At 43.4% G+C, this 21,236-nt stretch overlaps 2 protein-coding genes across 3 annotated transcripts in view; both read left to right on the top strand.

The window, feature by feature from the left end:
* The window catches only part of il6r (interleukin 6 receptor), a 38,638-nt gene extending 28,673 nt beyond the window's left edge, over positions 1-9,965 (top strand). For both annotated transcript variants that reach the window (XM_079503451.1, XM_079503452.1), the window contains exons 8-12: positions 146-311; positions 2,887-2,924; positions 7,103-7,157; positions 8,806-8,899; positions 9,685-9,965. In XM_079503451.1, the coding sequence (XP_079359577.1) occupies positions 146-311; positions 2,887-2,924; positions 7,103-7,157; positions 8,806-8,899; positions 9,685-9,928 (597 nt within the window). In that variant the 3' untranslated portion in view covers positions 9,929-9,965. The remainder of the gene's footprint in view (positions 1-145; positions 312-2,886; positions 2,925-7,102; positions 7,158-8,805; positions 8,900-9,684) is intronic.
* Positions 9,966-13,834: 3,869 nt separating this feature from the next.
* Positions 13,835-17,061, top strand: riiad1 (regulatory subunit of type II PKA R-subunit domain containing 1). Its single transcript, XM_079503132.1, has 4 exons — positions 13,835-14,115; positions 15,169-15,245; positions 16,496-16,545; positions 16,632-17,061. The coding sequence occupies exons 1-4, from the start codon at positions 14,044-14,046 to the stop codon at positions 16,700-16,702; spliced, it is 270 nt and encodes an 89-aa protein (XP_079359258.1). The 5' UTR covers positions 13,835-14,043; the 3' UTR covers positions 16,703-17,061.
* Positions 17,062-21,236: the final 4,175 nt, after the last annotated feature.

A 21,236-nucleotide genomic window follows, 5' to 3' on the forward strand; every position in this document is an offset into this window, starting at 1 on the left:
ACCAACGACAACCAAACATACGTGTGTGTGTGTGTGTGTGTGTGTGTGTGTGTGTGTGTGTGTGTGTGTGTGTGTGTGTGTGTGTGTGTGTGTGTGTGTGTGTGTGTGTGTGTGTGTGTGTGTGTGTGTGTGCGTGCGTGCACAGATTGGTGGAGAGACGGTGTACTGGCAGATACTGAAGAAGAACGTCTGTTACTCCATCACTGACGCCATGCCCGGTGAGGAGTACGCTGTCCAGCTGAGAGCCAAGGACGACTGGGACGGTCACTGGAGCGACTGGAGCCCCACGCTCTACGCACATACCTGGACAGGTTAGTACATGCACACAAACACACACACACACACACACACACACACACACACACACTGGAGCCCCGCGCTCTACGCACACACCTGGACAGGTTAGTTAGTACATGCATGCACAGTGCACACACACACACACACACACACACACACTGGAGCGACTGGAGCGACTGGAGTCCTGCGCTCTACGCACACACCTGGACAGGTTAGCACGTGCGCGGGTGCATGTGTTTGGTCCGACGTACTAACAGTCCGACAGGTATTAGTCACCCTACCCAAGACCCAAACCCTAAATCCTAACCTCACAGGAAGTTGTAACCTGCCACGCATGTCGGGAGCAACGGGTTAGTTTTAACCTGCCACATATTTGTTTAAACCTAGACACAGGTTAGTTGTAACCGACCACACATGTCAGGAGCGACGGTGTTGTCGGACTAATGCCTGTCAAACTGTTAGTATGTCTAACCAACGCACGCACGCGCGCACGCACGCACGCACGCACGCACGCACGCACGCACGCACGCACACAAAGATGACTGGAGCGCCGCCCTCTACGCTGCTCTGGGCAGCGAGAGCAGCGAGACTCGTTTCGATGAGGCGTTCCATCGTGCTCGTTTCGGCTAGAGGGCCATTTCAACCAATCAGTTGAAATTGCTTCCTCGAAAACGACCTGTTGTATAACAGGAAACATTAGAGCATGTGTTGTGGAGGCGTTGGGTTCTGAAAGGACAGTATATGAGAACAGATAATCCCACCAGCAGACGATCAGGGTGCTGTTGGCTGAGAAAGGAACAGATAATCCCACCAGCAGACGATCAGGGTGCTGTTGGCTGAGAAAGGAACAGATAATCAGAGTCAGGGTCTGGGTGTCCTGAGTGAACATCAACAACCTTCACCGCGTCACCCACAACAAGTCACCCACAACAAGTCACCCACGCACGCACCCACAACAAGTCACCCACAACAAGTCACCCACAACAAGTCACCCACAACAAGTCACCCACGCACGCACCCACAACAAGTCACCCACGCACGCACCCACAACAAGTCACCCACGCACGCACCCACAACAAGTCACCCACGCACGCACCCACAACAAGTCACCCACGCACGCACCCACAACAAGTCACCCACGCACGCACCCACAACAAGTCAGCCACGCACGCACCCACAACAGGTCACCCACCCACAACAGGTCACCCACGCACGCACGCACAACAAGTCACCCACGCACGCACGCACAACAAGTCACCCACGCACGCACGCACAACAAGTCAGCCACGCACGCACCAACAACAAGTCAGCCACGCACGCACGCACAACAAGTCAGCCACGCACGCACGCACAACAAGTCAGCCACGCACGCACGCACAACAGGTCACCCACCCACAACAGGTCACGCACGCACGCACGCACGCACGCACGCACGCACGCACGCACGCACGCACGCACGCACGCACGCACGCACACACACACACACACACACACACACACACACACACACACACAGTGTACACACACAGTGTACACACACAGTGTACACACACACACAAGTTGCCATGACACCCGGGGGTGGGGCAGGGGGGTTTCCTTCCTTGTTTCCTGTCTAGTGGGGTGGAATGATGAACTTGAAGCCACTGTTTGTTAGTTGCGTGCGTGCGTGCGTGCGTGCGTGCGTGCGTGCGTGCGTGCGTGCGTGCGTGCGTGCGTGCGTGCGTGCGTGCGTGCGTGCGTGTTATTGTAAGCTTCAAGGCATGGCAAAGAACATTACACAAAAGGGTCCTCCCTGACATGAGGGACATCGTGTGCGGCGCTCCGCGGTGTGAAGTGAGAAGCACGAGGATGTGCTTCAAAGACTGGGGGGGGGGGGGTGATTGTAGCCCCCAGCCAAGACCCAGCCCGCAACAGCCCTGCCAATCGGGCTCAGCCCTGTTGGCACGGTAGGTTGCGCGTTGGTCTGGCGAGTGGGAGGCCCGGGTTCAATCCCCACTTCCGCGTAATGCTACACATGCAGTGAGAGTCTGTTTTAACCCATTTTGACCTGGGGATGATTCTACAAATGTCTTCTAATGTTTCTATATGTCATTGTCTCTAAATATTCTTTTCCAGGGGCCTCCCCAGTAGCAAAGATTTGAGTTAAAAATGTTCGCTCTGAAAGAATATTCAAAGATTTGCGCTACACTTTCAAGATTTTTCAAAAATAGCAGACCTACAAGCTCGTAGCGCGCCACTCGGTGGCGCGCTATGAGCTTGTAGATCTGCTATTTTTCAATAGCTAAATTATAACATAATGTTTAAAAGTTAAAACACCAAAAGGGGTTCCTGCCCAGATTGGGTTAAACCCATTTAGGACGGGAACACCTTATATATATATATATATATATTATATATAAATATATATATGTATATATATATCATGATGTATCATACATCATGATGTATCATGATGTAGAATCAGTTCTCAGGTCTAAATGGGTTTAAACCATACTCCTTTGAGGAGCGTTGTGTGACGTTGAAACAATGTCTTTATCATCATCTTCAGAGTGTGATCCTGTTGTTTCTCTGTGTGTCCCCAACACCCAGCTCAGACCTCCAACACTGATGACCTGCCCATCACCATGGTAATGGTCTGTCTGTCTGTCTGTCTGTCTGTCTGTCTGTCTGTCTGTCTGTCTGTCTGTCTGTCTGTCTGTCTGTCTGTCTGTCTGTCTGTCTGTCCGTCCTCTGTGTGTGACACGATTATTGTGATAACCAATATATTTGGCAATTCAAAAATAGCAGATATACAAGCTCATAGTTTGTAGATATGCTTTTTGAGTGGTGTAAACCACTCCTACAACTGGCTTTTTTGAGTGGTGTAAACCACTCCTACAACTGGCTTTTGTGTGCATAAAAAAATGACCATGGTTGCTATGTTCAAAATAATTTCTGACGTAATTAAATCACACCCGGGTGAACTGGATGACCGTAGCAACCGTGGTCATTTTCTCTGCGCAAAAAAAGCCAGTTGTGAAATCACATCCATGTGTGATTTCATTACGTCAGATCAGAGCTGATCAGGCTACATAATACCTTACCTTATTTCATTACGTCAGACATTACGTCAGACCACAGCTGATCCTTACACCACTCAGTTCACACGGGTGTGATTTTTTTTGTATGTTGTGCAAATATTTGAATACATTTCAAATATTTAAAACATTTCTAAACTTAAAATGTGCTTCTGGGGCGTCCCTGACTTCCTGGCACGACATATTTTGAGATAGGAGTCCGCGGCCAAATACATATCATTTCCTTGAGGTTTCTTGGGTTCCTTGACATGAAAACAAGAACATTACTCAGTCATACTGTATAACTGCCAGGTGCAACAAGCTCTTGTAGCGGCCTCAGGTCTTAGTGGCCTAATGCAGTCTGAGACCGTTAAAAAAGAAAAGGTCTTCTAAATCCTAAACGTTTCTAAAGGTTCCTAAATGTTTCTGTCAGTGGTGCTCAACCTTTTTCATGTCAAGGACCCACGAAAGTATGTAATTGGCCGCAGACCCCCATCTGAAAATATGTTGTTCCAGTGACTCCCCAGAAGCAAAGATTTGAGTTAAAAACGTTCGCTCTGAAATAATATATATTGAAATATTTGCGCCACATTTTCACGATTTAAAAAGAAATAGCAGATCTACAAGCTCGTAGCGCGGCACCCAGTGCCACGCTACGAGGTTGTAGATCTGCTATTTTTTCAATAGCTAAAGTATAACATAATGCTTAAAACACCAAAATTACACCCTGAATGGGTTAATGCAGTATTTACGGCAAAGCCAGCTTCGACCTTAATGTAGTCAGTGTGACTATACTGTAAGTCAGGGGTTCTCAACGTTTTTGGCCGGGGACCCCCGAAAATGCTTTGGCAACGTCTCGGGACCCCCGCCCCGCCCCCTCCCGACCCCCAATATAAATTGACTGCTACAATAACCTTAAACCATTTTGGGCGGGAACCCCTTTTGGTGTTTTAAGCATTGTTATAATTTAGCTATTTAAAAATAGCAGATCTACAAGCTCATAGCGCGCCACCGAGTGGCGCGCTACGAGCTTGTAGGTCTGCTATTTTTGAAAAATCGTGAATTAAAAAAAAAAAAAAAAAACCTTTTTTTTTTTTTTTTTTTTTAATAATTTGGGGACCCCCTAAAATAATTTGGCGACCCCCCGAGGGGTCGCGACCCACGGGTTGAGAACCCCTGCTGTAAGTGACGGCAGGTTGAAATTATTCACATTAATTCACATTCAGAATCACAGCTTCCTTAAAAAAAAAAGGCCATGAGGTCAAGTGGAGATTTCTTCAACAGACCACGAGATTACAGATTTTACTCGTCCTGAAATGGATAAGACTGGCTCTATGGGGAAGTTAAAGCATACACAAAAAAAGGGGAACTGCTGTAATAATAAAACGGTGAGAAATGACTTAATTGGCAGACAATAGCGGATATAATGTGTAAGAAATCTAACGATTTAAATGTACTATATGCTTTGAAATGAAATGATGAAGATAGAGAAAACTGTATTGTCCATAACATTTGACATCTAAATGTGCCTTTGGCACCCTGGCAGTCAGTAAAAAAACATTACATAATACACAAATGCATTAAAATGATATACAATTAATTCCCATAACACAGAAACAGTGATCATGGGCTGTAGAGTTTATAGGTGGTAAGTTGTCACAAACTAACTCTTGTAACCCTTTTTTGGGGGGGGGCTAATGGTGCTCTAAGCTAGGGCATTAAGCAACTAGTCGACTAGTTTACTAGTCGACTAGTACATCCACTAGTCGACCTTGTTGGTACTAGTTGACTAGTTGATAAAAAAAAAAAAAGGTTTATTTTTATTTTTTTTATTTTTTCCCCCCGATTTTGTAGGCCTCAAGATCAGGTAGATTATAGTTATAGTCACCATGTACACAGTTTTTCAATGTACAAATATTTATTTCCATATGTATTTTTTACACAATAGACCAGTTAAACAACTAGTCGACTAGTCAACTAGTAAAAATGACTAGAAGTGAATGCCCTACTCTAAGCTTCCTGCCATGATGGTGGTAAGAGGAGCGAAGAATCATTGAAAATCTGAATTGACTTTTTGGTTAATGTCATAATGAAACCATTATATACAATTAGACATGATAATTAAAACTTATATCCAGTTGGAAAGCCCTTTTAGCCCAATAACTACTCGGCATAGAATTAGAATAATAACCTAAAATGTATAATTCACATAATACAGTCAATAATGCAACAACAAATGAATAAACCACAGCTGAGCTGCAAAATTGAGAGAAAAAACATCTCACCAGTTGAAAGACTCATCATTAATTGTTCCAGTGTAATGTTCAGTGTTGATTGTAGACATGCACGATACAATCTGTAGCGTATCGGAATCGGCCATATAATAAAAATACCATATTGGTATCGGATCGGTCTCAAAATAATACAGATTACCGATATTGATGACGCAATAATAATGTGACTGGTAACCCATTTTGGACAGAGGCCGATTCTACAAATGTCTTCTAAATCCTGATAGTTTTCTTGAAAAATCGATGTTTCTATATGTCAGTGCAGGTTCTCAAACTATTTCATGTCAAGGACCCCTAGAATTATATGTATTTGGCCGCCGACTCCCATCTGAAAATATGTTGTTCCAGGGGGACTCCCCCAGAAGCAAAAAATTGAGTTAAAAACGTTTGCTCTGAAAGAATATATATTCAAAGATTTGAGCCACATTTTCACGATTTAAAACAAATAGCAGACCTACAACGTTGTAGATCTGCTATTTTTCAACAGCTAAACCATAACGTAATGCTTAAAACACCAAAAGGGGTTCCCACCCAGAATGGGTTAAAGGGCCACTTCACCCCATTTGCAACCAGATCTTATTTTAATGATGTTTGGAAGACAAGAAACACTTTCCCATGGGGTTTTTATGTGGGTAATATGTGTTTTTAGATTTTTGAGTAGGATTTGAAAGTGTCCATGGACTCCATGATGTCATGGATGGACACGGCTCTCACTTACTTCCTGGACTAATACAATTAAGTCAACACTCATTTACAGTATTACCAGATTGACTGTTGACTGAACAGTTAAGGTACCAGGATGAGTTAAGCCTGGCTGTTAGCCTGTTAGCCTGTTAGCCTGGTCTGGAGCAGGCTATATAGCCTCACAGAATACATCTATGCATGGTGACGTATGTGCCACGTCAATGTCACCTTTATATTAAGAGGGTCTAATAAGCCTTTGTCCATACATGTCGATCAGACAGACAGACAGACAGACAGACAGACAGACAGACAGACAGACAGCAGTGACATGCAAAAGCAGCTCAGTAACACCATTCCATCACAGGCAATATCTTCCCACCCACACACGCACGCATGACGCATGACGCATGTACGCACGCACGCACGCACGCATGCACACGCACGCACACACACACACACATAATTGATTGATTCTTCTTCGTGACATCGTCACATGCAAAACCAGTGCCGTTCACACCTCATCATTAAATGAGTCAGACAGACACAGATGTTTGGTCATCAACAACATTATATGGTGTTAAACCACCTGCTTCTAGATGTCTGTCATGACTGACTGACTGAGCATGAAGCAGCGCAGCCAGGTGCTCTGAGGCTTTGATCAGTGGTCATTATTGAAGAATAACACAGCTGAATTCAGGGATTGACCAATCAGAATCAAGCATTCAACCAAGCCGTGTTGTAGAGTAATAAATGATGTCTCCATGTTGTCCACAGTATCCATTCTACCCCGAATCTGAAGGATCTGGAATCCCTGAGGCTGTCTTCAAAGGTAATGACCAGTGTGTGTGTGTGTGAACTAGGTCAAAACACACGCATGCACGCATGCACTCTTTCTCTTTTCTCTCTTGGTGTGGGGATGCCTTTCTCCAACTGAATGTCTCGAAAACCAAGGAAATGTGTGTAGACTTCAGGAGACCCCCCCCCCAGTTCCCCAGAGCAGTGTTGTCCATGGTGAGCAAGTTGACCTGGTGACCACTTACAAATACTTGGGTACTACATTTGACAGCAAGCTGAAATTCGATGAACTGTGAAATGCTGTGCAAGAAAGGCCAACAACGCCTCTTTTGCTTGAGACAGCTCGCCAAATTTCAGGTTTGACAAATCCCTAATGAAACTGTTCTACAGTGCTTTTATTGAGTCAGTTATCTCCTTCTCCATCATTTGCTGGTCTGGAAACATAAACATAAAGGACCAAAACCACCTTGGTAGGATTGTGAGAACGGCCTCAAAGATTGCCGGAGTTAATTTCAGTAGTCTAGATCAAGTATTTAAAAATCAGGTGCTTTATAAGAAAGCCAAGTCCATTTGTACGGACAACTCCCATCCCCTCAGGGATGGGAGTTGTCCGTACAAATGGACAACAACTTTTACTGTTTTTGTGTTTCATGTTACCTGCCTGTGTTATGCCTTGCTGTAAACCAAATCGCCCCTCGGGGACAAACAAATAAATTAATCTGAACCTGCTCGCACGCACGCACGCACGCACGCACGCACGCACGCACGCACGCACGCACAGTATATTTTCAAAGTTGTCGTTTGTGAGCTTGTAGATCATTCACTATGATTCACTAAGCTTGTTAATGGCCACATGTAAATGCAGTAACTGAACGGGTGTGTAATATAATTCCTCGATCAACGGCTCGGGGGCGTGGAAGCAGGAATCGATGAATGAGGAGTAGCAGGGAGGGAGCCATTCCCCACAGGCAAACGTTGGACCTGGCAGGCCGCCTCACTCGCTCGCTTGTCAGTCGCCTCATGTAGATTATGAGGTTGACTCGTACTGACACACTGACTTTTGTCTTTTGTGTGTTCATCTTTTTTATTCTAGCTCCTTAAAGGTATATTCAGTAATTTCACTTAATTCAAATATCACTTATTTTTTCTTATTTTTTGGATAATCCTCCCTACTATAAAGTGTGCTGACCATATAAGGAGTTCCTCCCTGTCCCCAGTTAACCCCTGGGGTCAAAAAACCCTAGTTTCGGTTTGGGCTTTGGGTGGCAAAGCCTTCATCCAATCAGGATGAGAGGGGCCTTCCTCCAATCATGATCGAGTGGGGCGGGCCTTGGTGCACGTGCTGTTGGTCTGTTGTACTTCCCCCACTGTAGAGCGTGTGCATGTGCACATCTTGTTACCGGGTGGACCGGGTTTTTTTCCAAATCACCCAAATCACCACTGCATGCTCCTTTAACTAATGCACGGTACACATAAGCTGCTACGCTCACACAGCATTATATATTCCGGTATATATTATCTCAGGTACTACTGTATGTGTAAATATGTTGTTTTTTTTACCTTGTAAAACAACTTTAGTTGTACAGTTTGTGGTAGAAGCTTTGCTCAAACTTTCTTTTTTCCTGCCATGATCTCCTTGCCACCCCCTTCCTTCCCTTATGGGGGAAACACGTATTGTTTAGGTGGTGACAGGACCGAGGTGGTGTGGTATCACGTGCTGCTGGCCGCCAGTTCCTGTGTCGTCCTGTTGGTGGCGCTGGCTGCCTACACCGTAAGGTCAGTGCTGGAAGAACGTTGTATTTCACTTTCATGTGGAACGGTTATTGTGAAATACATATTGCAGTGGAAGTTTATTATTACCACAATATTTTTTTGTTTAATTTAAATAGTAATTCAGTATGACTCAAGATAGTAGACGGACAGATGGACAGGATAGAGGACGGGCGATAGACCTGTACTTTCCTTGAACTGTACCTATTCTGCAAACTGTTAATACAATTTTCGATCAATCAATCAGATTGCACTTCGTGCCGCGCTGCAAGCTTGTACATGATACTTTTTTGAACGCAAATCTTCTCTTCTGTGGAGTCCCTAGCTGGCACCCAAAAATAATTCAGATGGGGGGGGGGCCTCCAAATATCATTTTGGGGGCGACTGTGGCTCAGGGGGTAGAGCAGGTCATCCAATGATCCGTGGGTCAGCGGTTCGAATCCCGGCTCCTCCTGTCTACATGTCGAAGTGTCCTTAAGGGCAAGACACTGAACCCCAAATTGCTCCCGATGTGCTGGCTGGTACCTTGCATGGCTTCCGTCGCCATCAGTGTATGAATGTGTGTGTGAATGGGTGAATGTAATGCACAATCTATGTAAAGCGCCTTGGATAAAGGCGCTATATAAATGCACCATTTACCATTTACAAAATAGTTTAAGAACTACTGATTTAGAAGCCATTATTTTTGTAGAATCGGCCTCAGGTCTTAATGGGCTAAAAAGAAAAAAAAACATTGATACACAAGTCCTATAAACTAACGTCTTATCTTCCTCTCTCATCGTGTCTATCAGGCATGTAGGTCTGGTGCAGCCATGTTTCTTCCACAAGCCCTCCTCCTCCTCCACATTCTCTGCCACGTCCTCCCGGCCACAGGGGGCGATGTTCCCCCCGCGCTACAAGCACACCCTCCCCGGCGAGGAGGATCGGCAGGAGAGAGGAGGAGAAGAGGAGGAGGAGGAGGAGGAGGAGGAGGTGACGGAGGAGACCAAAGTTCTTCATTTTGACAACAGCAGCTACTTCCTGGTTCACATCTAGGCTAACTAATGCTATAATATTATTAACCCATTTTGGACGGGAACCCCTTTTGGTGTTAGCATTATGTTATGCTTTAGCTATTGAAAAATAGCAGATCTACAAGCTCATAGCGCGCCACCGAGTGGCGCGCTATGAGCTTGTAGGTCTGCTATTTTTGAAAAATCTAAGAACGACTGACATGGAAACATAGCTTTTTCAGAAAACTGTCAGGATGTAAAAGACATTTTTAGAATCTGATCTCAGGTCAAAAGACCAATACATAGTCCTTACGACTTCGCAAAATATTCCAGTGTGGAAAACGCTTCCAGAACTACAGCTCAGAGAGTCAGCACAATGATCTGGAGAATTCTGAGAATCAAAGAATTAAAACTGGTGACTATTTAAATCGTTTTAATACAATATGTATGGCCTTGCAAACAGCTGAGAAGAAAATACAGGATCTTTGTAAGAGAATTGAGAAGTAATAATTTGCTACTGTATTGAAGAGGATAAGAGAAAACACATACAAAAATGTGAAAATCGTATGATGAACCTATAATATCGAGATTGGTGAGTGAGTTTGGTGAGTCGTTACATGCCTACTACTATAGTTATATCACCTCCCTTTCCGAAGACAAGATCGAACGTCGGAATGAGTATGGAATGCACTTTACTCAAATATAGTATTACTTTCCCCAGCGACTCGCAGTGTAACATAGCCAATTACAACTGCCAGAACAGTGATAGTACAGTTATAGATAATCCAAGTATCGTTTGGTTTTGCATAAAGTACTAGTAAGTATTGGCAGCGAACATACTTACAGTACCAAAGTAAAAGTTCTCACAGATTCCACAGTAGCAGATGTGTGTCACGCTGTGATGTATGCGTAGGCTATACACATGCACAGTACGCTATGCGTTGAAACACTGTCCCGGATCAAACTCCTATTCATTCATCCATCTTCAACCGCTTATCCGGAGTCGGGTCACGGGGGAAACGGTTCCAGCAGAGAGCCCCAGACTTCCCTCTCCAGCGAAACATTACCAACTTCCTCCTATAGGGAAAAACCAAGGCGTTCCCAGGCCAGTGTGGAGATATAATCCCCCCATCTGGTCCTTGGTCTGTCTCCTCCCAGTGGGACGTGGTCTGCCCCGGGGTCTCCTCCCAGTGGGACGTGGTCTGCCCCAGGGTCTCTTCCCAGTGGGACGTGGTCCTTGGTCTGCCCCATGCAGGGTCTCCACCCAGTGGTCCTTGGTCTGCCCCAGGGTCTCCACCCAGTGGGACGTGGTCCTTGGTCTGCCCCGGGGTCTTCTCCCAGTGGGACGTGGTCCTTGGTCTGCCCCAGCTAGGGTCTCCACCCAGTGGGACGTGGTCCTTGGTCTGCCCCAGGGTCTCCACCCAGTGGGACGTGGTCCTTGGTCTGCCCCAGGGTCTCCACCCAGTGGTCCTTGGTCTGCCCCGGGGTCTCCTCCCAGTGGGACGTGGTCCTTGGTCTGCCCCGGGGTCTCCACCCAGTGGGGCGTGCAGCCAGGACCTCCCTATAGGGAGACGCTTGGGAGGCATCCGTACGCTGCCCGAACCACCTAATCAAACTCCTAGGCAGATATAATAATGCAGATCTGCAAGCTTTTCCTTTTCTTTTGGGCTTGTGGGCTGTGTGTGGAGGGGACAGTGTGGAGGGGACAGTTAGGGGTTGAGTGTCTTGCTCACGGACACTTGCTGAGGCCTGGAATTTAACCTGCGGGTCAGTCGGTTTTTCCAGACTCTCTCTAGTCTAACCTGGGTCAGTCGGTTTTTCCAGACTCTCTCTAACTAGTCGGTTATGGATCGGCTATGTTTGGTGTCTGGCAGAGCCTATGTTGTTGTGTCATCACCCCAAAAACCAATGCAGATACAGTATCAATGATAAAAAACACTGTGGACAGTCGGTCTTAAAGATCAGATTTAATAACAGTGTGGTCTTAAAGATCACATTTAATGACAGTGTGGACAGTCAGTCCTATAAAGATCAGGGGCGTCAGTGGCTCAGGGGGTAGAGCGGCTGATTGGAGGACCGGAAGGTTCTCAGTTCGATCCCAGGCTCCCCCAGAGTTAGTGTCGAATTGTCCTTGAGCAAGACTCTGAAGTTCTGAACCCCTGATTGCTCTCGATGTGCAGGTTGGTTTCCTCCGCCATCGGTGTATGAGTGAATGGCTGAATGTAATGCACAGTCTGTGTAAAGCACCTTGGATAAAGGTGCTATATAAATGCTCCATTTATCCTCCCACAGTGTTGACACAGTCAGTCACTATAAATATCACATTATTGAACAAGAAGAAATGGGACTTAGTGGCTGCAGTCTGAACCAAGCGCTGTGTGTTGTTGTTCACACAGAATGTGTGTTGAAATATACCATGCAGATTGTGTGGCGACATTATTCGTTTCTCAAGATGCTCTTGTGAAACTAACTGCTTTGCTACTTGTTGTGGGGAAGAGGCTGCATCTCCTTCCCCAGGCCGTTTCCCCTTTAGAAAGTCTACAACAACAACAACAACAACAGAAGCACTTTCAAATGTTGAGTTATTTGTTATTTGTTGTGGTAATTTAATGTGTTGCCTGTAGTCTGGCCTGAAGAAGTACTCAGATTAGATTAGATTAATTTAGCTACATACTTACAATGTAGAAATACTCTGTTACAAGTACAATCCTGTATTAAAAATGTTACTGAAGTAAGAGTAGAAAAGTATTGGCATCAAAAATATAGTATTGATTGATTGATTGATTGATTGATTGATTGAAAAACAGATTGCAGAATGTGTATACAGTTGAATGAAAGTGCAGGTCCAATACAAGAACTGCTAAGAGGATACAACCAGAAAAAGTGACGTGTTTACATCAGGGTCCTCCATTTTCAATTCATAAAAACATTTAAAGACATAAATATACACATATATGCAAAAATAAATAAATAAAACAATCATCAAATACACAGTTGGAAAAAAGGAAAACGTGTACAGTATAGAACCATCGATGCCCAATGCGAGTGCTCTTTGAGAGCGGTTTTGAAGGAGGCTAGGGTAGGCTGTTGGTATAGGGAGTACCAAAGAAGTTAATGTAGCCTACTTTATTATAATATTAGAAAAGATAATGTCAAACTGGTGAATCATGAATGTGTCCCATTGGATCCCATGTAGTTATTTAGTCACACAAGCTCTTAATACTTTTCATTCATCCAATGTCTATAAAGCTCTAATAAATAATTATTATAATAGCAAAAATAGCAGATCTACAATTGTATGTACCACTAGTATAAGTGTAATAATAATAATAATAATAATAATAACCTCTGGAACCGAACGTTCTCATTGTCTGTGTTCTCTTTACAAGTAGGACTTTTGCAATTAAAAAATGCAATCAAATGTGGAAATATTGAATACCTAATGTTTGTTACTGTTTTAGAAGACATGTTATGTTTTTTTTCCTTTTAGCTACTTCACTCGGGGCCAGTTGTCAGTGAAATACAGTATTATGAAGTTAATGTTCAAAGATAAATCTATATTTTTGTTTAAAAATGTCTGTGCCCTCCCTCCTTTGATAATTGATCGTGTGTCTTTTCGATGAGGCTTAAATAAAATAATAAATACTTGTCTTGTCTGCTGTTCTTCGTAGCATTGTTTCAGGCAGGCAGGCAGGCAGGCAGGCAGACAGACAGACAGACAGACAGACAGACAGACATCCAATGGTCAATCCAAGGGCCTACCACTCTCTTGATATGTTCTTTCCCAACTCTTGGAGAGTATGTAGGCCTTTCCCTGGATCTTCTAGCCCCTAGGATGACAGACAGACAGACAGACAGACAGACAGACAGACAGATTGTTTTTACTTCACTTCAGTACATGTCATGTCATTTTGTAGGCTGTGCAACACTGCCTCCAGCTGGACAAATCTGGAAGTTCTGCACGGTTGCAAGCCGTTGACATAGAAACGCATCAAACAAGCTGTATCTTGTCAACAACAGATGACCATAATGTTCCAGCAGGTTGCTCCTCACGTCGTTTGAAACCCTCCATGTTTGTAGCCTAATTCAGCACTAAATCAACCCAAAGTAAGAACACATTGATGTGTCTTTGTTGTGGTTGAGAGAGAGGTGATTATTATGGCAGCAGCAGACCAAATGGACGTGGGAGCACTGAGCCCTGAGCAGCAGCACAAACTGCGACAGTTTAAGGTAAACATTAACAGTTTTGTGTTGTTTCATTGAGCGTCCTTTAATTCGGCGCTATTTTGGTAACAAAGTGTATTCTGTGTAAAAAAATGCAACGTTTACCACCGAGGTTGCCTTGGTTTGAGTCATTCCAACAAATAAAACCGATATTAATACAAAATAAATAAAAAATATCTGCTACAGTGAGATTGGTGACCTGTCGAATTTCGTGACCCCAGGGGTCACTGTTTTGTATATATTGTTCCAAAACAATGCATGCCATGACCAACGACTTATAGGCCTATTGATTGAAATGTTTATTTAGAATATAAAGCATTTTTTTAAACAAATATATGGAAATAATTCATAATAACTACAGTAACAAAATACAATAAAAAAGCATATTCAAAAAGGAGTGGAAAGAAGCATAGATTATAGCTCCCACCCCTTCTCCATCAATACAAAATATCAGTCAATAAAATGTTCCAAATACTTATATAACTGAATCTGTGATATTACATTTTTACATACACTTATGTCATGCACACACACACACACACACACACACACACACACACACACACACACACACACACACACACACACACACACACACACACACACACACACACACACACACACACAGCTAAAACAATTGTATGTTGAACTGGGAAATGAACTGTGCCGTATTCAGCAGGACATTATAGGCTACATTTTAAAGCATATCCATATTTATTTTATGAAATGTATAACTGATGTAGGGGGGGGGGGGGGGGGGGGATGAAACAAATTAACCCATTTTGGGCGGGAACTCCTTTTGGTGTTAGCATTATGTTATGCTTTAGCTATTGAAAAATAGCAGATCTACAAGCTCATAGCGCGCCACCGAGTGGCGCGCTACGAGCTTGTAGGTCTGCTATTTTTGAAAAATCTAAGAACGACTGACAGAAACATAGCTTTTTCAGAAAACTGTCAGGATGTAGAAGACATTTTTAGAATCTGATCTCAGGTCAAAATGGGTTAAAGGGGATATTTCCTTGTGGTCCAACTGTGTAAATATTGTGTATTCATGTCCAGATAGAGACCCGTGTGAACAATGAGAAGTACCTGAGGTCTCATCCCGAGGTGGAGATGCTCATCAGCGACTTTTTGAGGTTCGTACATCTGATATTTTTGGGCGTTTTTACTTGGTTTTCAACCTTCATATCAAGGACCATTAACCCATTTAGGCCCGAGATCAGATTCTAAAAAAAATGTCTTCTACATCCTGACAGTTTTCTGAAAAAGCTATGTTTCTGTGTCAGTCGTTCTTCGATTTTTCAAAAATAGCAGATCTACAAGCTCGTAGCGCGCCACTCGGTGGCGCGCTACGAGCTTGTAGATCTGCTATTTTTCAATAGCTAAAGCATAACATAATGTTAACACCAAAAGGGGTTCCATGGGGAATGGGTTGCCATTTGAGCCACGGACCACCATTTGACGAGATTTAGCCTCTATCTAAACTAAAGAATGTTTTTTTATTGTTGGATAAAATTATCTCCACAATCCCATCAATGCTGTATTGATGTGGTAAAGAGATAACAGGCAAACATTGATCAAAAGTCACAATTCTAGCTTCTATATTCTCTAATTGTATAAACTTCTTAATTAAGCAATGCACTCATTTAGACCTGAGCTTGATTCTACAAATGTCTTCTAAATCCTAACAGTTTTCTGAAAATCCTATGTTTCTATGTCAGTGGTGATCAACCTTTTTCATGTCAAGGACCCCCAGAATTATCTGTATTTGGCTGCGGACCCCCATCTGAAAATATGTTGTTCCAGGGACCCCCCAGAAGCAAAGATTTGAGTTAAAAACGTTCGCTGTGAAAGAATATATATTCAAAGATTTGCGCCACATTTTCACGATTTAAAAAAATTAGCAGATCTACAAAGCTCGTAGCGCGGCACTCGGTGCTACGCTTGGAGATCTTAGGGTCTATTTGGTTCCCTAACTATCCATCGTGTAACTGCAGGGACCACCTTGGAACCCACTCAAGGACCTGGTTGAGAACCACTGCTTTAGTGCTATAATTACCTTTCAAATAGTGTCGAAGTGTCCTTGAGCAAGACACTGAACCCCTAATTGCTCCTGATGTGCAGGTTGGGACCTTGCATGGTTTCCGCCGCCATCGGTGTATGAATGTGTGTGTGAATGGGTGAATGTAATGCACAATCTATGTAAAGCGCCTTGGATAAAAGCCCTATATAAATGCACCATTAAAAATAATGCGAATACATTTTAATGAAGTGTCATTTTAATACAGGCATTTTGTTCCTAGCAGAGTATGTCTACATTGTGGTACATTGTGGCTATCGCTACATCTAAAACATAACAAATAATAAATCACCAATGTTTTCACAGAGAGGTGTTTGTGAAGAGGCCTGATGGTGACATTCCACAGTTTGCGGCAGGTGAGAAACAGTACAGTACTGCCGCTTCCATGCCCGCTGCCATCCCATAATAAACAGTTATTATGAGCATTGTGCTTTAATTTCAGAATACTTCACCAGAGCAGACCTGAGGTCCACCATCCAGTCCAGAGAGAAGACACACACAGACACACAATGACGCCCGTTCATATAATAGGACCACTGTGTCCCGCACCAAAACAATAGCAGATCCACAAGCTCACACAACATGCCCACATTGTGACATGTGAGTTTGTAGATCTGCTATTCTTTTTTGCAGATCAGCCTAAGTAAACCATGAGTCTTCAATGCTTTTTTTGCTTTTTATTTTTGTCAGGCCAATGACCCCTTAGATGAGAGGGAGATGAAGCTACATGTTGTATGAATTGTGTTGCTTATTAAACGCTTTTAGCTTCATAGACTCGTATAGTGTAATGTGTATTTGAATTTTTCAGACAGTTAAGCATGCACGTAAACCCTCAATGCTTTTTTTTCTCCCCTTACACCAAACCTATATTCGCTGAAAATAGCCGATCTATGTGAGCTTAATTGTTGGTTAATTGAGCTTAATTGCTGGTGGAGCCTGCGTAACCATTGCAGCTCAAGAATCCGCCACTGAGTCCTGAATGATGTGCCTGGTGCTGGGAGTCTGGTGCAACGCACAGGTCCTGGTGCTGGGAGTCTGGTGCAACGCACAGGTCCTGGCTGCACCTGGTGAGAGCAGGAGTGGACCTGGTGAGACGTAGGAGGGGCCCGGACAGGAGTCAACCCACAGAGCCTAGTCCTTCCACGCGCCGGACCTCCCAGTCCCGGCAGAGTAGTTCGGCAGCAGCGGACTGTGTGGCCATGGTCTTTCCTTAATGGGACGCAAGTCGTGACTTTATCACCCCGGCTGGGTCACCTGAGTGAGGGGTATGATGTTGCGAGACCCGAAACCCTGATGACTTTGGGATACATCACTGAGGATACGTCCCAGGTGCATACATGCAATGTTTTTTTGTTCTTATCGGCTATTTATTTATTTTTAATAGTTTTTTATTGTTCATACCAGCAGCAGTTGGACATACAATACAGTATCTCACATATAAGGGAGAAAATAAAAAAGAGAGGTTACAAACATTTTTCATTTATTTCCCTAGAGGACAACCTCCTACAACCCATGATATTTATTTTAAATATATTAACATATGCCAATATATGGCAAGTATATGCAGAATATAGCCTATGCTACATATATAATATATTGTGCCATATTCAGGTTAATATATACGGATACATTGTAAATGTATGTCTCTATATAGCTTATGCAATTTAAAGTTCCATGTGGGGGGGTGCGTCAGCTAGGTCAGGAGGTAACAGGCGGTGCATGGCCAAAAAGGTTTGGGAACCGCTGACTTTGAATATTCTTTCATGATTGTCTTGATCCACCTGAACTGAAGCCGCACCCACAGCTGTTGTTGTATGATGAGGGGAGAGGGGATTATATTGTGACGCCACTAACGTGTTGTAGGCCCATAGGGCAGCAGCCTATCTCCTGTTTCTGTAGCGTGAGGCAGCTTGATGTACAAGTACACCCCCTGGACATGACGCTAGTATGTCGCAGGGACTTACCCCCAATCCAACCCATGATGCTGAGTGTCAAGCAGGGAGGCATTGTCTTTGGTATGACCCGGCCGGGGATTGAACCCCAACCTCCCAGTCTCAGAGCGGACACTCTAACCACAAGGCCACTGAGCTGGTACTAAAGTGTTGTAGGCCTACTGCATTTCAATTGGGCCTTTTGACTCAAAGGCTTCCAGGAAGAAACCAAACATGCACAGGGAAGACATATTTCAATATCTAACCACCACATATGGTCTGTTAGAGTAATGTTAACTCCATAGACTCCATTCAATTCAAAGGAGCTTTATTGGTATATGAGAAAACATGTTTACATTGTTAAAGCAACTGTCAAAATATAATAAAAACAGTTGAAAATGGGGAAAGTATATACAGTTGGAGAGGGTACAGCATTTTGTAAACAGAGCTATGTCACATTGTGTCGTTTATACGTGTTATACATGTCAGTAAGAAGTTATACATCCAAGTAGGAAAACTTAGCTTTAACCCATTTCGGGCGGGAACCCCTTTTGGTGTTTTACGCATTCTGTTATACTTTAGCTATTGAAAAATAGCAGATCTACAAGCTCGTAGCGCGCCACCGAGTGGCGCGCTACGAGCTTGTAGGTCTGCTATTTTTGAAAAGTCGTGAAAATGTGCCGCAAATATATATATTTCAGAGCGAACATTTTTGACTGAAATATTGGCTTCTGGGGGGTCCCTGGAACTACATATGGCCCAATAGAGATAATTCTGGGGGTCCTTGACATGAAAAAGGTTGAGCACCACTGACACAGAAACATGGGTTTTTCAGAAAAATGTTAGGATTTAGAAGCCTTTTTTTTCATCGACCTCAGTCCAAAATGGGTTAATAGGAGAAACAACAAATGGCATCAATATGTCAATGTTTTGCATTCACTTTGCGTTGTATAAAGCCTTTGGGACAAATATCAGCAACATTTTCATAACGTATAGAACAGTAGAGTTGCTCTGTTTGATTTGTTTGACTGTGGCACGTTTGCTTCATTTGAACAGATTGTTCGAAAGTATGAGATACCCAGAACCCACTTTTTCCGTTACTTGCAAGTCCGTGATTTTGTTTGCCAAAAATGTACTAGCTTCCCGACTATTCCACCTAATTCACCCATAGACTCAGCTCATAGCATGTATGATCCTCTCAGTCTTAATGGAACTTATGTCTCTGGGACCCCAATTTATATTGTATAATCAATGTTAATTTAACTCTGAGTGTTACAGACCCATAAGGGTCCATTTGGTTCCAAACTATGATTTAGCTGGGTACCCCCTGGAACTCCCTCAAGGACCCCTGGGGTCCCCGGACCCCACTTTGGGAACCACTGGAATACATGAGATTTATTTAGCACAATATAATAACAATACAAAATAATACTCAAAATATAAAAGGGAAAGTGCCAAGAGGAGGCAAGAAGCCCATAAAGGGCTTATAATGTAAGCCCTCATATATGTATTTGTACAACACCATACAAACGTTATTTTAGAACACGATTTGCAAACAACAAGATACGTACATAGACTTTACAAACAACATGATTGCAGTATGAAAAAAATAAAAATATACAAACATGACTGAAATAAGAATCAAGAATCAAGGCATCCATGATGAGGGTGAATCATGACCACAAAACCTTTGATTCTGTGAAGAAAGAAACGTTTGAATAATGAATTATACTATAATTGTTTAGTGGTTTTCATTTTTCTTTCTTCACAGAATCAAAGGTGCTATATATGGTCATGACTCACCAGCATCCTGGATGGCTGTATTCTAGGCTTACACTAGCCTCGATACCCAGGCTTTCATTTCGTCTGCGCGGAAAATGAAAGCCTGGATTTACGCATGGGCTGCACTGGCCTAAACGTGGGAGTCAACCCTTCCGCGTAGGCGTCGCTTCAAATGATGTTACGTCAGGGCTCTGAGCGGTGTGCACCCCTCAAAATAACACCGTGAGGAAATCATTACCAGTGGAACTTCAAATGAGGCTATGCGAGGAAAATGAGGAAAATGGCTGAAGAACCCACCACACCATCTAAGAAAAAAACCAACGTGTGCCGACGTGTGGAAATAACTTTTGACAGTCCGTTAGAATGGTATACTCCAGCAACCAGTGGTTTCTGCTTCTGGTCGACACAATAACAGTGCTGCACTGGGGGGGGGGGGAGAGAGACCGGGGTGTGCGCAAATCTGAGCCGCGGCCCTCCCATCTAGGCCAGAAATGTCTAGCGTTAGCTCAGGCTAGGCTTACACTAATTGATATTAGTGCTGTTGGTCTGTTGTACTTCCCCCACTGTAGAGCGTGTGCATGTGCACATCTTGTTACCGGGTGGACCGGGTTTTTTTTCCAAATCACTAAATTCAGTTATTTTATTCATACATTGTCCCCGACTCTGATTTCTTTTTTAAATCAGTGTTGTTTTTGGCAGCAAATGTTTATTTTAGTTTTAGTCGTAGTCTCTTCAATAGTTTCCATTTAGTTTCAGTCACATTTTAGTCACCTGGAATGTTTTAGCGTTAGTCTAGTTTTAGTCGACTAAATATCATAAGATGTTAGTCGACTAAATCTACAGTTGATTTAGTTCAAGTGTTTTTACACTTGCTGAAAATAGCAGATCTACAAGCTCACAACACATTGCAGCGCAACGCGTTGTGAGCTTGTAGATCTGCTATTTTCAGCATTCAACCAAGTGTAAAATGACTTATACTGGATCTCTTGTCCACTAGTCCCTTCCTAACATTTTAGTCTAGTTTTTATTTGTTGACGAAATTGTCAATATATTTCGTCTCAGTTTTAGCCATCATAGCTTAGTTTTCATTTATTTTCCACTTAGTTTTCCTCAGTGAAAAAGGGTAGTCGACGAACATTTTTCGTCTTAGTTTTAGTTGACAAAAACAACACTGCATTGTCCCCAACTTTGAATTGTTTTAGCACATTCATCTGATGACCGTCCATCCATGTGACACGTGTTATGATTTATGTGTTTGATGTGTTTTATTGTATGCAACCATTCATTTATTAACCACGTTCAAAGTGGCATCCCAATTTTTGAAATGTCATTAT

This window comes from Electrona antarctica (assembly GCF_951216825.1).
Source record: "Electrona antarctica genome assembly, chromosome: 6".
NCBI lineage: Eukaryota > Metazoa > Chordata > Actinopteri > Myctophiformes > Myctophidae > Electrona > Electrona antarctica.